The following is a 16,444-nucleotide window of genomic DNA, read 5'->3' as shown; positions in this document are numbered from 1 at the left end:
GTCTCCACAGAGCCATCCTCAGCACTGGGGCTGATGCACTTGAACCAATTGAGCCATGGCTGTGAGAGGGGAAGAGAGAGAAGGAGGAGGGGGAGGTGGAGAAGCAGATGATAGCTTCTCCTGTGTGCTCTAACTGGGAATCGAACCTGGGACATCCACATGTCAGGCCAGTGCTCTACAACTCAGCAAACTGCCAGGGCCAAAATTTTTTAATATAACAAATTTCTACTTATATATTTATTTGAACAATAATGCTCACACCATTACAAGAGCAATACACATCAAAAAACTTTTCACTACAGATATTGTCCTCAAATTTTCTGGGGGTAGGGATGTAGCTGAGTCTTAGGGATTTAAAAAGGATTGAGAAGTCCATAACTGTCCCACCTTGAGAATCAATGCTATGGATATTTTAAAACAAACTATATGAAAACATACACAGTCATCTTAAAGTGCCATAAAATTATATCAGCTTTCCTCCTTATGGATTATTATTACACATACCATATGAATTAATAAAAATACTACTTATTTCCCCCAGAATACCAGTGATTCTTTTTAATCTTTCAAATGTACACAGAGTAACCTTTATTTTTATTTCACCTTCCATACATCTTAGAATGCTTCTTAAGAAAAGATTGATGAAATAATCTTTCTCTGAGGGCTTCTTCCTAAGCTTTGGGAGTAGGATCGTTTATCATCTTCACTGTTCACGGAGAGTCCATTATCTTAGCATGGGGGTCTACATAGCTCTGAGACCCTGGGTCTGTGTTTAGGATCCATTAGTAACCAGGAGTCCTAATTTTCTTGTTTATGAATCTGGGATAATGTGTGTGTGTGTGTGTGTGTGTGTGTGTGTGTGTGTGTGTGTGTATATATATATATATATATATATATATCTAGAATTGTTGTGTCAAATTATATATATAACATACCTTATTTTGCCATGTATAAGACACACCTTAATTTTGGGGCCCAAAATTTGAAAAAATAATGTATTACATAAAAGTATTGAATTCAAGCTTTATTCATCATAAAATTCATACAACTCCTCATCCGCACAAAAAAACCCGGAAATGCAAGTAAAAAAATCTACAACCATTGTGTAAGACGCACCCAATTTTTAGACCCCAAATATTTCAAAAAAGGGTGCATCTTATACATGGGAAAATACAGTACATGAAAACACCCAGCATTTAGAAATGTAAGATTACATTATTTGTGTGTGTGTGTGGGGGGGGGGGGGGGTAAGGTTAGATGTATTTTTCTATTAATGCAATGATTTTCTCTTCTACAATGATTCAAATATCTTTTTTAAAATTCTAATACTTTGGTTTAGAATTCCAGGTCTCAGTTCAATCTCATTTTATTATCAATAATTTGACTAACAAGCTACCAGGGGCTTTAGTGATCAGTTTACTTGTTTTGACACAAACTGAGTACAACCAACAATAGTAATAAAGGTTAAATATTGATGTGCCAGATGCTGAACTGAGCACTTATTTGTATGAACTAATTTAAGCCTCACAAAACCCGATGAGATATTTATTAATCTTGATTTCCACTTCACGTAGAGGGTGAAATGACTTAACACATGGCTCATGGCTAAACAACAGTGGAGCATGATTTGAACACAGGATAGCAGAGTCTAAAAGCTTAACCTTTATTCTATACTGTCTGCTCACCACTGCACATACCCCTTCCTAAAATTTCTCAAATGTTTTTGGGTATATCTCTCATAAGACATTTCCTAAAAATTACAAACTGCAAAGGAAGACTTTACCTGCCACTACCTTCACAAGTTTGGAAGTGTAGCGGACCAAGATGGGATTGCAGAAGACTGCAGTGGTCTCCCGCCTTGTCAAAGAGCCCCTCACACCTCAGAGAAGGGGTCCGCTGACTTGCTCTTTCCTAGCTGTTCCTTCCCGGGCTTTTAAGATGAGGTTCAGTCTTGCCTACATCTTCCTCCCTACACTCCTGCTGTTCTCTCCTCCCTTCTTCTTCTGACCCGATGTTCCAGGCCCCTCTGCTCAGCCAGAAACCATCCCCTCTAAACAGCAACTCAAACCCCCTGCTGTCTTTAATTAATCCTCCTCCTTGGAAACTCAGTTTTAGATTCATTTGTAGGAGAAGGCTGAGTCAGTAGTCTTGCTCTCTGCTCTCTTAGCCTCCAGTACATTTGCATTTATTATACTGAACTAATTTATTTACTTGTCCCTCCCCTGATGTGTCTTTTCAACTGTTTCATTTCCCAGCTCTTCAGTGCTCCGAGCCCCGCGTGGCACAGGTCCTTTGGCGCAGTACGTGGCGCGAGGGAGTCGGGGTGAGGCAGGGTGTGGCTCCGATCCAGACCGACGACGCACAAGGGCCCCCCTCCCCGAGACTGCCGCTGAGCTTCCAAGGAGGCAATTTCAAGTTTTCATTTCCTGTCCCCACTCTTTATTTTTGGGCACCACAGATAGATACTCCTGATAGGGTTAGAAAACAGGTGATATTACATGGAACCAGGTTTACTGCTTTGGAACCATTACTTAATAAAAATGCCACTCAGTAGAGCTCTGTGTCACCCTCTGTCCCTCATTAGCACATGTAGCCACTTTTTGAGCCTGGGAGGAGAAAGGGAAATGACACCTCTGCATCTCCAGGGTCCTGAAGAATTGCCGCCTCCATGAACAGGATGGTGACGGGGAGGTCCCCTTCCTTCAGCCTCTTCAAGCCTTCTTCAAATGCGCCCGGCCAGTCCTTGAAGGGGTTTTCAGTGTGGAAGTAGTAGCCCTGCAACACAGAAGGGCCAGCACAGGCCCACGGCTTAGCTCTCCATTCTCACCTTCACTAAATTCCAAGACTGTGTGTTTTACATTTACTTAATTTGTTTAAAATAATTAATTTAATTGCAAAGAAATTTCTTTTTAAATTTTAATAAATGTTTTCATTGTGGTGAAATTTTATTTTATGTACATAACATAAAATCGACCATTTAAATTTCAATTACTGTTATTCCTTATTATGAATGTACATTTTTATTGTATATATTTTAGATTTTGTTATGGAACACAGGATAGCATGAAAAGAAACAAAAAGTTACCTGGAATGGTGCCACCTAAATATGATCACTGCTAATATTTTGGGATGGATTTTCCTTTTCGTTCATTTTGTTTTAGCCATTCCCTGCCGCCCTGCACGATCTAAAGCGTATGAGTTTTTGCACATACTTTTGCTACATGCTGTCCCCCCATAGTGTTAGTCCTACGTACTGTACATCTATCTGTTTATGTACTGCATCCCTTTTGAGGGTTACAAATCATTGTAACATCTAAGTTTTGTTGTTTGTTTTCTGCCTTTCCACTACTTAAACCTGTGTTTGCCCCACTGGTAGCTGTATCGCCCACTGAAAATATGTGTTTTAAAGTTATAGATCTTCTGTTGTAAAAATTTAACAATGTGTACAAATAATCTTCTAGCATTTTTCTATGATTATATAAATTAAACAAACTCATACTATTGTATATATGAAGTTTTGTAGCTTAAGCCACACTTAGTTTTAGTTATTATAGTTGTCTACATTAGGTTAAAATTAATTTAATCAAACCCCTATTGATAGACTTTAAGGTTCCTTTCATTTTTTGGTTTCCATAAATAAAGCTGGAGTGAAAGCCTCAAGCTCAAACCTTTGTCTGCATTGGTCAATACTGTAAGACAGACTTCTAGAGGGATTTATTAGGCTGAAACCTATGAACTATTTTGAGGCCCTTGATATGTATAGCTGAGAAGTATGCCCCAATTTAAACTCTCATCAGAAGTACCTGAGAGACATTATTTGTTGCAATATTAAAGAGCATAATTATCATAAAATCTAATTTGATAAATACAATTAAGCGAGTCTGTTGATGAAGCTACTAAGGTTTTATTTTATTTTTCTTTTTTTGTTTTTATTTTTTGTATTTTTCTGAAGTGAGAAGTGGGAGGGGGGAGGCAGACAGACAGACACAGACTCCCACATGCACCTGACCCGGATCCACTCGGCATGCCCACCAGGGGGCGATGCTTGGCTGTGGGATGCTGTTCCACTGCAACCAGGGCCATTCTAGCGCCTGAGGTGGAGGCCATGGAGCCATCCTCAGCACCAGGCCAACTTTGCTCCAATGGAGCCCTGTCTGTGGGAGGAGAAGAGAGAGACAGAGAGGAAGGAGAGGGGGAAGGGTGGAGAAGCAGATGGGCGCTTCTCCTGTGTACCCTGGCCGGGAATCAAACCCAGGACTTCCACACACTCGGCCGATGCTCTACCACTGAGCAATCCAGCCAGGGCCTAAAGTTTTTATTTTTATTTATTTTTTTTAAAATTGAGTTTATTGGGGTGACATTGGTTAATAAAATTATATAGGTTTGACATGTACAATTCTATAGTACATCATCAGTATATTGACTGTGTGCTCACCACCGGAAGTCAAGTCTCCTTCCATCACCATTTATCCCCCTTACCCTCTTCTACCTCCTCCTACTCCCCTTTCCCTCTGTAATCACCATACTGTCTTCTGTGTCTGTAGAGACTAAGGTTTTAAAATAGTTCAAATAGAGACCTTCAGAAAAACAAAACCCTTCTTCAGAAGCCACAGAGCTTCTGTAGTGCCCTGTGTCACGGATCTGGGGTCCCAAGAGTGAGAAGCTCAGGGTCCTGGCCAGGCCACAGTTTAAGATCATAGCCCTGAGTCTGATGATCTGCATCAGTGTTCTTTCTTCTGCTTAGTTTTCATTTGTGTGTGTAAGTGTGTGGAAAATACAGTTATTTCTAACAAGATGGTTGTTCTGATTTTATGAGATTGCCTGGCCTACCAAGGGACACAGAATATTAGGAAGAAAAAGACATTTTAATGACTATGTAGACTGAAAATTCCCTAAGAATAGAGACTATTAATCATCATTTCCCCAGTATCGAGTGCAGATTAGACACAAATAAATATTTGTTGAACTGAACTATCAGGGAAATTACCCAGAACTAAACATTACTATGACTTCCTCCACAAAAACCATAACATAAGCATATACTACATATGTTCCTCCTTTTCCAGTGTAGGAAAATTTTACATCTCTTTCAAGTCATTTAAACTTACTTTTCAAGTCCTCCCTTCCCCTCTGCAGCTGTTTTTAAAAGCATAAATCCAAGGGCAACTGGGATTTCACAGGTAATCTGGCCAGTTGTTCACTGCTTTCCCGCTTTCTGGCTCCAGTCAGGGAAATATCTCTGAGGAATCCCTGTGTGACTAGACCTGCTTGCGTGAAGCCTGTCCTTTCCTCTGCGTTTCTTCGCTAGCTGTGTAATGACCGCCTGTGAAATATAGTCCTAAACCCTGCTTTACTCCACTGCCCGTTGATATCACTTCTATTAGCTCATCAACATGGCTCACGTGACTGGCTGACAAAAAGCATTGTGGGATTAGCCCAGGTCTTGTTCCAACCCACTGTGAAAGTCAGTTCAGTCTCTGTCTGGAAGTCAAATCCAAGCTCTGGCTTGCTGCCAAGCTATCTGTATTAACATTGATAAAAATAAGGGCATTCCATTCCAACTTTGCTGCTTGTACACATTGGATATTATCTTGTTTTCAGCTACTAGAATTTTTTATAGGTATGATTGACATTAAATTGATTTTTGGCCCTGGCCAGATGGCTCAGTGGTAGAGCGTTGGCCTGGTGTGTGGAAGTCTTGGGTTTGATTCCCAGCCAGGGCACACAGGAGAAGTGCCCATCTGCTTCTCCACCTTTCCCCCTCTCCTTCCTCTCTGTCTCTCTCTTCCCCTCCCACAGGCAAGGCACAATTGGAGCAAAGTTGGCCAGGTTGTTGAAGACGGATCCATGGTCTCCGCCTTAGGTGCTGGAATGGCTCTGCTGGAAACGGAGCAAAGCCCCAGGTGGGCAGAGCATCGCCCCCTGGTGGACATGCCAGGTGGATCCCGGTCGGGCGCATGAGGGAGTCTGTTTCTTTGCCTCCCTGCTTCTCACTTCAGAAAAATACAAAAAATAAAATTAAATAAAAAAATTGTCTTTTTGATTCTTGGATTTTTTTCACAAAGTAATTATCAATTAATTTATAATGATATGATCCAAAGAGGTTGAGAAAACCTGTCAGTATGCATAAGAAGAGAACTGGTCACCTTCTCGCTGGCTGAGATTGTAACTTGGCTCTGGGCTTCTTGGTTCTCGGATATCCAGTTCCTCCGGGCCATTTCTTCCCATTCCGCTTGCATCTTATCCCAAAATTCTGTGTCTGACTAGGAGACAGGAAAAATGAAGAGACAGATTTAAGAACATGCTATATATATCATTTGATTGATTTCCAGAGAGACAGTTTTCTTTAGAGATCAAAGTGAGTTCTGAGGAGAGAACCCAATGATACTCATAGTTGAAGAGCTTCTGGAGAGTACTCAGCGGTCAGAGTGTTGAATTGGATTAACTGTGACTTTCTCCAGCAGGGACATTGCTGCTATCTGAAGGACCTGGATCATACATACCAAAGTCAGCTAGACACGTTTTAAGAAGGGTGGCCTTTCTTTCAACTGATGCTAGGAGATGATGAGCTAGAGCAACAGCTTTGGGACTGGCTGAACAGTGACTTGGAGAGGCAGTCGGCTATGGATAAGGGAGAGTAATATTAGTTGCTCTTACTCTGTGCCAAGCACTGTAGTGGGAGAAAACTGAGCCTGGAGGGTTATGGTCACAAAGCTAGGGCTGCACAGGATCAAATCCCTAGTCTGGCTTCCAAGCCACGCTTATCACCCTATGACATACTTAGCCCCCTGGTGTTATAGAATGAAGGACCTTGGCTTTGGGTTAAACTTGACCAAGTCCTCTTCAAGGTCTTTTCTATGACAGATTAATTTTTTTGAAAAATATTATGGGTTTTTTTCCTTATAATTTTCTTTTTTATCTTTCAAAAGGAAAACATGGTCATTTGTTCTTTACTCCAGAACAAGTTTGTGTCCTGGATGGAAGCAGAATTTTTCTACAAGATCTGTCCCAGGCTGGCTTCTATTTAAGTAAGCCTGAAAAGAGTGTTTTAGGTGTCCCGGGGAGAGGGAAGAGGGGCAAGTACCCTAAAGAACTTATAAGAGGAAGGGGAAGTTTCCAGGGGTGGGGAAAGAGAGGAAAGTGGTAGGTTCTGAGATGAGTGGGAGATTGGGGCTTAGTTTCTAGGTATTTCCCTAGCAAATGAGACTGACCTCCGGGGATGACGGGGGCATGATGGGAGGAGGGGAGCAGACTTGCACTCTGATCCCCAAGTGCCAGGGAAATAGAAATACTGAATTTCAAAGAAGCACTTGGGGCTTTGTTGGCTGTTAGCAGGCAGCATGACAAATAAGCGGGTGAAGACTCTGTTCTTGTTTTCTGGCAGCACATAAGCTTTCCGGATTTGGTGTCTGAGATCAAGTTACCTTGCCAGTGTGGTAAGGCAGATGCTTGGAAACCACTTTATTTTCTTTAAAAAACAAAAACAAAGAAATGGGTATTTCTTGAACCCCCGAGTCTTGGACTAAGATCCATACTCTACCTGCAAATCTCAATTGCTATAGTTCTAAGTGCTGTGACTTGCTGCACACCATCAACATGGCTTTAATGTGCCCAGTCTCACTCTCCGCTCCACCCTCACACCTGGGAGGGAGCTGTGTTGTGGTAGGAACTCTTCTGCAGGGTTGCTTGGAATGATGAATATCACCTTATTTCTCCTGCATACAGATGTTCAGGGAATAAAGGCAGGCCCAACCGATTAATCCCAGGATATTAAGTAAACAGTAGGTCTTGTTCTTTTCTTTATTATATCCAGAGTACTCATTTCTCCCACAGAAAGGGGTCCTGTCCCTTCAGTGGGGGCCTCCCCTCATCGGAGGTTCAGTGCAGCCGACATCTTAAGAATTTGTAATTGGGATGCTAGAAGCCCATGGAATAGCCACCGCGTATCCAGGTTAAAATTAGGAACAAAATTCTTCTTTGGCAATGCATCTTTCCAGTAGATGGAATACCAAATCATGCAAGCAGAATGAACTCAGGTATACAAAAGCAAAGGCTAGAGAAAAGACTAGAAGGAAACAGGCTCCCACTTTAAGAATAATCTCTTTGAATGAAGGAATCCTGGGTGATGTTTTTCCTGTTTCTTTACATTTTCTGTACTTTCTGAATTTTCTGAGTTGCATTGATTTTATAATAATAAAATATCCATAAAAAGTAAATTAGCTTTCCCTTTTTCGTACTATGAAACCTGAACATTTAGATAGCGAGGAGTTAGGAGAAAACTTTTTGGAGATTCATCATCTGTCTTGAATAGCTTTTCGAAGATTCAGGTTCAGCGTGTATTCATAGACACTAAGAAATCTGTCAAGTGGATTTTCCAATGCTCACTGACTTCCCCAAGCCCTCTGGTGGGTAATGTGAAATGCCATTGACTTGGAATTATTTTTAAGGCAGTTACTTGTTCCCCTAGTGAGATTCCCTAGAATTTAAAGCTATTAGGAGTCTTCTTGATGAAAGAGTGAGGAGATTTTATAATGTGTACATATGGGTTACCGAAAGATGCAACACCTTTCCTGCAGTTTCAAATTAGAGCAGTAGGTGCATAAATGAGACTGCTGTAGAAAACAGACAACTTCAGCTCGGGTGGGGCTGCAGGCTCTCCTTTAATGAGGTGCACCAGGACTTCCTGTACCACTTAGAATAGGTTCTGACTAATTAAAGTGCACAGCACAGTTTCATTTAATTACAGAAGACTACTTTTAGCACAATCAATTTTCATCATGTCTCAAATCCCAGACTTCATTCACTTAACTGCAATGAACACTGCTGCTTTTTTTAAAAAATTCCTAATCAATTTCAGAGAAACTTGAAACATATTTGAATTTTAAACATTTTAGGCAGGCCTAAAGGGATTTAATGTATTGATGATTTTCTTAGTTGTTTGGGAATTTTGGTAAATTGTTTTTTATATTATACAGGTAATAACTTATGTGCTACTCCAGAAAATGAACAATTGTTTGCAAACCATTTTCATTTTTTAAAAATAGCTTTCTGGCCTGACCAGGTGCTGGTGCAATGGATAGAGCGTCGGACTGGGATGTGGAGAATCCAGGTTTGAGACCCCGAGGTCGCCAGCTTGAGTGCGGGTTCATCTGGTTTGAGCAAAGCTCACCAGCATGGACCCAAGGTCGCTGGCTCGAGCAAGGGGTTACTCGGTTTGCTGAAGGCTCATGGTCAAGGCGCATATGAGAAAGCAATCAATGAACAACTAAGGTGTTGCAACAAAAAACTAATGATTGATGCTTCTCATCTCTCTTTGTTTCTGTCTGTCTGTCCCTATCTGTCCCTCTCTCTGACTCTCTCTCTGTCTCTGGAAAAAAAATAGCTTTCTGATGATAACAATGGTAGATTCTCGTTAAAAAAACTTGGGATATGTGGAATGATGGTGAAGAACAGCTTTCTCCCCAGACAAACCTGGGAACAAACGCTGGCTCCATCACTGACCTTTTGCAGGTGCCTTTACCTCTCTTGGTCTCATTTTCCTTATCTTTGAAATGAAGATATATAATAGTGATCTTGGTTAATCGTTATGATGACTAATGAGAAAATGTATCTGTGGCATAAAGCACATAGTAAATGCTCAATAAAAGTAGGTGCCCTTATTAATGCTTTTATATCATTGAAAAATATAAAAAATGAAAAAAATCACCCACAACATCAAAACTCAAATACACATCTGTTTGTATTTGATGTTTCAATTTGCTATAAATATATATCCTTGCCCAAATAGCTTTCCTTTTGTCATTTAAATCTTTCCCCTGTAACTATTCAAAAATAGAAAGAAAGTTAGGAATGTATGGCAAAAAGGGACTGTTACATAGCAATTAAAATGGCACTTATGGAAAGCTCATTACAACACGGTATAGCCTTTGAGTTATAGTGCTTCCTGATGAGTAAGTAATATGATCACAATGATAGGAAACAACAAATATATGCTGGGGAAGTGCCACTCACACTACTTTCATGGGACGGGGTCATGGCTATTTCACCCCATCACCTTTCCTAGTACTTTTCGGCACTTCCCAAATTTTCTATTAGAAGTGTGTGTTATTTTGGTGAAAACATAAAATTTAGTTTAAAAAATGCTGATTTCTTTTCAATTTTATTTTCTCCAATGATCCCACACAAGAGCAATTTCTTGCCTCTCTGAATTCTTTCAACACAGATATTCTGTGCTAGTGGTTTGGAACAAGAGAAGTAAGTGCTAGAGACTGCCATCACCTCTGTGAACTTGAGCAAGTCATTTTAATTCATTTGTATATTATTATTATTTTAAAAAACATCATGCTGTTTCTTTTCTTTTTTCTTTTTTTTAGAGAGAGAGTGAGAGAGACAGAAGGAGAGAGAGAGACAGGGAGGGAGAGAGACAAGAAGCATCAATTTGTAGTTGTGTCACTTTAGTTGTTCATTGATTGCTTTTCATATGTGTCTTTACTAGAGTGCTGCAGCTGAGCCAGTGACCCCTTGTTCAAGCCAGCAACCTTGGGCTCAAACCCGAGACCTTGGACTCAGCCAGTGACCTTTGGGGTCAAGCCAGTGACCATGGGGTCCTGTCACTCAAGCAAGTGAGCCTACACTCAAGCCATATAAGAATCATGACAAAATTAAATATTAATTAAACTATAAAGAATAAGAAAATAAGTAATTTAATATAAAACCAGGAATTTTAAGGATAGCAACATATTATCAGTTTCCATTCATCAGTCTATTTTGGTCATCCTTGAGCTAAAATAGATATACATTTTTTTTTTCTTGAGAGAGACAGAGAGAGAGACTGAGAGAGAGAAAGATAAGGACAGACAAACAGGAAGGAAGAGCGATGAGAAACATCAATTTTTTGTGTGACACCTTAGTTGTTCACTGATTGCTCTCTCATATGTGCTTTGACCGGGGGGCTACAGCAGAGCAAGTGACCCCTTGCTCAAGCCACCGACCTTGGGCTTCAAGCCAGAGACCAAGGGGTCATGTCTGTGATCCCACACTCAAGCCAGCGACCTCATGCTCAAGCTGATGAGCCTGCACTCAAGCTGGATGAGCCCATACTCAAACCCTTGACCTTGGGGTTTCAAACCTGGGTCCTCCACGTCCCAGTCCAACACCCTGTCCACTGCACCACCACCTGGCCAGGCAAAATAGAGAAACTTTTAACTTTGTGGTCAAAAACATAACTGTTGATTAGAAAGCTGCTGGGAAATGACGTTAGAGTAATGGCGCTATAAGGAGCGATACCAATAAATCTCCCCCAAAACTCAACAAGATCTTCAACCAGAAACAGAAAAATCTATCCTTGGAGCCTCCAAATGTTCCACAATACATGTGAAGGTATGGTCGAGCGAAAAATTGGCTAAATATATAATCAACCCCAAAGGAAATAAGGAGTAAGAAATACTCTGCCTTCCTCACTAACCTAAATAAGGGCTGCTTTCACTGGGAACTGAGAGTATAGGAACTAAGGTGGGCAAAGGGGGTGAATAGATCCAGGCCACGGCACAAATGGCCAAACCAGGCTATGGCACGGTGATCCACACCGAGGAAAAACTGTGCTTGTGGCAACCCAGTCAATACAAGCTAACACTTGTGCCAAACCCAGACAAAGAAAGGCACTTGGGGCAGCCATCTGCCCTGATCTCCTGGTTGGCACACGCAAATAGTGGGCAAGAGATTCCTCCTAGAGCCCCGGGAGTGGGCGCCCGTGTTACCTCACAGAGGGGCAGAGTCAGAGGCCTTTGTGTGGGCCGAAAGCAGAATCTCAGGGCCGCCCCAGTGCCCTGAAAAAGCTGCGCACGGGGAGGGAGCGAGAGCTAATTCCAACGCTGGAACTTTTCCGTGCGGGCAGGGGTCTCACTCGGATTGAGAGGCAGCTGGCCTGATATCCTGGTCGGCGTGCATGGAGAGTGGGTGAGAGATTCCCCCAGGAGTGTGCACCCATGTTCCTGGACAGAGGGGCAGAGTCAGAGGTCTTTGTGTGGGCTGAAGCCCTGCCTGATTATACTAGTGGCTCTGACTGATTGAGCCTTACCCAGAGCCCTGCACGGAGTGGAATAGAGTGGGGATTTTCCAGCTCTTTGAGCCTCTTGCTCTCCAGGCAGAGGCAGCAGCAACCCCATAGCTGGATCATCAGGCTACTAATTCAGGAAGGAAAGACTAGGAGAGAGGCTCCAGGAACACGGACTCTCTCACTGTCGGAGCCTACAAATGCTAATGAGCCTCGACTGCCAACGAGACTGAAGCCCAATATATGACATCACCATAGAGACTTATCAACTGCAAACCTTTACCTAAGCGTGCCACAGGGGCAGAACCCGGGGTACGGAGTCACTGACCAGGAAAAGGGAGAGAAAAGAAAAAGCAAGAAGATAACCTCTCAAAATCAAGAATAATCCACAGACTTTATAACCTATCCCATTTTATTATATTTGTTCATTTGTTCATTTGTTTCTCTTATCTTCATGTCTTGATTATTTTTTTCCTCTTCCAATTTGGTCGTTTAATTCTCTGCCAGTCTTACTCTCTCTTCTCCTTGAACTACACTACCCATAAGTGTTACATCTCCCATTATCTTTTCTTTCTTCTTCCTTTCTCTCTATGAGGGTTGCACTCCAAAACCCTTAACTCTCTCTCTCTCTCTCCTTTTTTTCTTTTTTCTTCTTTTAGTGGTTTGCTCTTTTTTTTCTTCTCTTTCTTTTCTCCCTCTATATTAGTTTCTTCCTTTCTCCTTTACGTTTCCTCTCATTCAATCCTCAATAATGAACAAATTATTTTATCTGGGACTCAAACTTATGTTTGTAGCATTTTGGGTTTTTTTACTTCACTTTTTTAACTCACTAGCAGTGCTCCCAACCCTGGCTCTCCATTTTATCTAGTTCTTGTTCCACTAAATACAATAGTAATTTTTTAATCCCCCCCCCCCTTTTTCCTGTTTCCCTCTTATTCCTCTCATCATAACTCTTAGTCAACCAACACCTAAAAGCAAATCATTTTATTCTTGACCCCAATTTTTTCCTTATTTGCATTTTGTGGGTCCATATCCCCTTTTTCTGCCCCTTTATTACTTCTCCCCAACTCAGGCCCTCCATTATAGGTATTGTTTGTTCTATTTAGCAAAATATAATTTACAGTTCACCACAAGGTTTTCTCAAGAAGGAGGGGAGAGGAGAGGAGAGGAAAAAAAGAGGGGGGGGAGAAATAATTTTTTAAAAATTTGTAATTTTTTCTTAAATTCTTTTTTATTTTTCATTTTTTAAACTTTTTATTCTTTATTAATTCTCATTAATTCTATCAACAAAACCACCCTCATATGCCATTAAGGAAGAGGAAATCGAATATCATGGATACAAAAGAAAGAGAGGTAACACAGATAGATGAGGAAAAATCTATAGCGAAAAAATTTAATATATTGGAAATCTTGGAGTTAAATGACAGAGAATTTAAAATAGAAATCCTAAAAATACTCAGAGATATACAAGAAAACACAGAAAGGCAATTTAGGGAGCTCAGAAAATAACTCAATGAACACAAAGAATATATTACCAAGGAAATTGAAACTATAAAAACAAATCAAACAATAAAAAACTCAATTCACGAGCTGAAAAACAAGGTAACAAGCTTAGCTAATAGAACAGGCCAGATAGAAGAGAGGATTAGTGAAATAGAAGACAAGCAACTTGAGGCACAACAGAGAGAAGAAGAAAGAGACTCAAAAATTAAAAAAAAATGAGATAGCCCTACAGGAACTGTCTGACTCCATCAAAAAGAATAACATAAGAATAATAGGCATATCAGAGGGAGAAGAGAGAGAAAATGGAACGGAGAACATATTCAAACAAATAATAGATGAGAACTTCCCAAGCCTGTGGAAAGAATTAAAGCCTCAAATTCAAGAAGCAAACAGAACTCCGAGTTTTCTTAACCCCAACAAACCTACTCCAAGGCACATCATAATGAAATTGGCACAAACCAACGACAAAGAAAAAATTCTCAGGGCAGCCAGGGTAAAGAAGAATACAACATATAAAGGAAGGCCCATTAGATTATCATCAGTTTTCTCAACAGAATCTTTACAAGCTAGAAGAGAGTGGACCCCAATATTTAAAGTCCTGAAAGAGAGGAACTTTCAGCCATGAATACTATACCCATCAAAGCTATCCTTCAAATATGAAGGAGAAATAAAAACATTCACAGATACAGAAAAGATGAGGGAATTTATCATCAGAAAACCCCTACTCCAGGAATTACTAAAGGGGGTTCTCCAACCAGAAACAAAGAACAACCCCCCCACCCCCAAATCACAAGTAAAAGCTCCACCAAGAACACAATAAAACCAATTTAAACTGTGACAAAAAAAAAAGGGGGGGGGTGGAGAGAGGATGGAGATGAACAGTAGCAAAGGATGATGGAGTGCAAATGTACTCACAAGATAGTGCACTACAATGAACAGGGTAGGAACCCTTTTCATTACTTAATGGTAACCACCATTGAAAAAACCACCACAGAAGCACATGATTTAAAAAAGATAGCAACAGAGGAAAGATGTATAGAATACAACCAAATAAAAACAAAAGATAGAAAAATGAAAGAGAAGGATCAAACAAGACACAAAACTAATAGAAAGCAATCTATAAAATGACAATAGGGAAATCACAAGTGTCAATAATTACACTAAATGTAAATGAATTAAACTCACCAATAAAAAAAGCACAGAGTAGCAGAATGGATTAAAAAAGAAAATCCAACTGTATGCTGCCTACAAGAAACACATCTAAGCAACAAGGATAAAAATAAATTCAAAGTGAAAGGCTGGAAAACAATACTCCAAGCAAATAACATCCAAAAAAAAGCAGGCGTAGCAATACTCATATCTGATAATGCTGACTACAAGACAGCAAAAGTACTCAGAGACAAAAATGGTCATTTCATAATGATTAAGGGGATGCTGAATCAAGAAGACATAACAATTCTTAATATATATGCACCAAACCAAGGAGCACCAAAATATATAAGACAGCTACTTATTGACCTTAAAACAAAAACTGACAAAAATACAATCATACTTGGAGACCTCAATACGCCGCTGACGGCTCTAGATTGGTCATCCAAACAGAGAATCAATAAAGATATAGTGGCCTTAAACAAAACACTAGAGCACCTGGATATGATAGACATCTACAGGACATTTCATCCCAAAGTGACAGAGTATACATTTTTCTCCAGTGTACATGGATCATTCTCAAGAATTGACCATATGTTGGGCCACAAAAACAACATCAGCAAATTCAGAAAAATTGAAGTTGTACCAAGCATATTTTCTGATCATAAAGCCTTAAAACCAGAATTCAACTGCAAAAAAGAGAAAAAAAACCCCCACAAAAATGTGGAAACTAAACAACATACTTTTAAAAAACGAATGGGTCAAAGAACAAATAAGCTCAGAGATCAAAAGATATATACAGGCAAATGAAAATGACAATACGACATATCAGAATCTATGGGATGCAGCAAAAGCAGTGATAAGAGGGAAATTCATATCACTACAGGCCTTTACAAACAAACAAGAGAGAGCCCAAGTGAACCACTTAACTTCACATCTTAAGGACCTGGAAAAAGAAGAACAAAGAAAACCCAAAACTAGCCAAAGAAAGGAGATAATAAAAATCAGAGCAGAAATAAATGAAATAGAGAACAGAAAAACTATAGAAAAAAATTAATAGAACAAGGAGCTGGTTCTTTGAAAAGATCAACAAAATTGACAAACCCCTGGCAAGACTCACCAAGGAAAAGGAGAAAGAACTCATATAAACAAAATCCAAAATGAGAGAGGAGAAATCCCCACGGACACTGTAGATATACAAAGAATTATTGTAGAATACTATGAAAAACTTTATGCCACTAAATTCAACAACCTAGAAGAAATGGATAAATTCCTAGAACAATACAACCTTCCTAGACTGAGTCAAGAAGAAGCAGAAAGCCTAATCAGACTGATTAGTAGAGAAGAAATAGAAAAAACTATTAGAAACCTCCCCCAAAATAAAAGTCCAGGCCCAGTTAGTTATACTAGCGAATTTTATCAAACATTCAAAAAAGACTTGGTTCCTATTCTACTGAAAATCTTCCAAAAAATTGAAGAAGAAGCAATACTTCCAAACACATTTTATGAGGCCAACATAACCCTCATGCTGAAACCAGGCAAGGATGGGCACAAAAAAAGAAAACTACAAACCAATATCTCTAATGAATACAGATGCTAAAATACTAAACAAAATACTAGCAAATCGAATACAACAATATATTAAAAAAATAATACATCATGATCAAGTGAGATTCATCCCAGAATCTCAAAGATGGTTCAACATACGTAAAACAGTTAACGTAATACAACATATCAACA

General features: G+C 39.9%; 1 protein-coding gene across 9 annotated transcripts in view; it reads right to left on the bottom strand.

Annotated features, from left to right (window-relative positions):
• Positions 1–16,444, bottom strand: part of PEX5L (peroxisomal biogenesis factor 5 like) — a 270,558-nt gene that overhangs the window by 17,071 nt on the left and 237,043 nt on the right. For all 9 annotated transcript variants that reach the window (XM_066347076.1, XM_066347077.1, XM_066347079.1 and 6 more), the window contains 2 exons: positions 6,147–6,263; positions 2,632–2,775 (listed from right to left, as the gene is read on the bottom strand). In XM_066347076.1, coding sequence (XP_066203173.1) covers positions 2,632–2,775; positions 6,147–6,263 — 261 coding nt within the window. The remainder of the gene's footprint in view (positions 1–2,631; positions 2,776–6,146; positions 6,264–16,444) is intronic.

The sequence above is a fragment of the Saccopteryx leptura genome, chromosome 8, assembly GCF_036850995.1.
Source record: "Saccopteryx leptura isolate mSacLep1 chromosome 8, mSacLep1_pri_phased_curated, whole genome shotgun sequence".
NCBI lineage: Eukaryota > Metazoa > Chordata > Mammalia > Chiroptera > Emballonuridae > Saccopteryx > Saccopteryx leptura.
The sequence above is the reverse complement of the archived record's forward strand: the minus strand, read 5'-3'. Positions and strand labels throughout refer to the sequence as shown.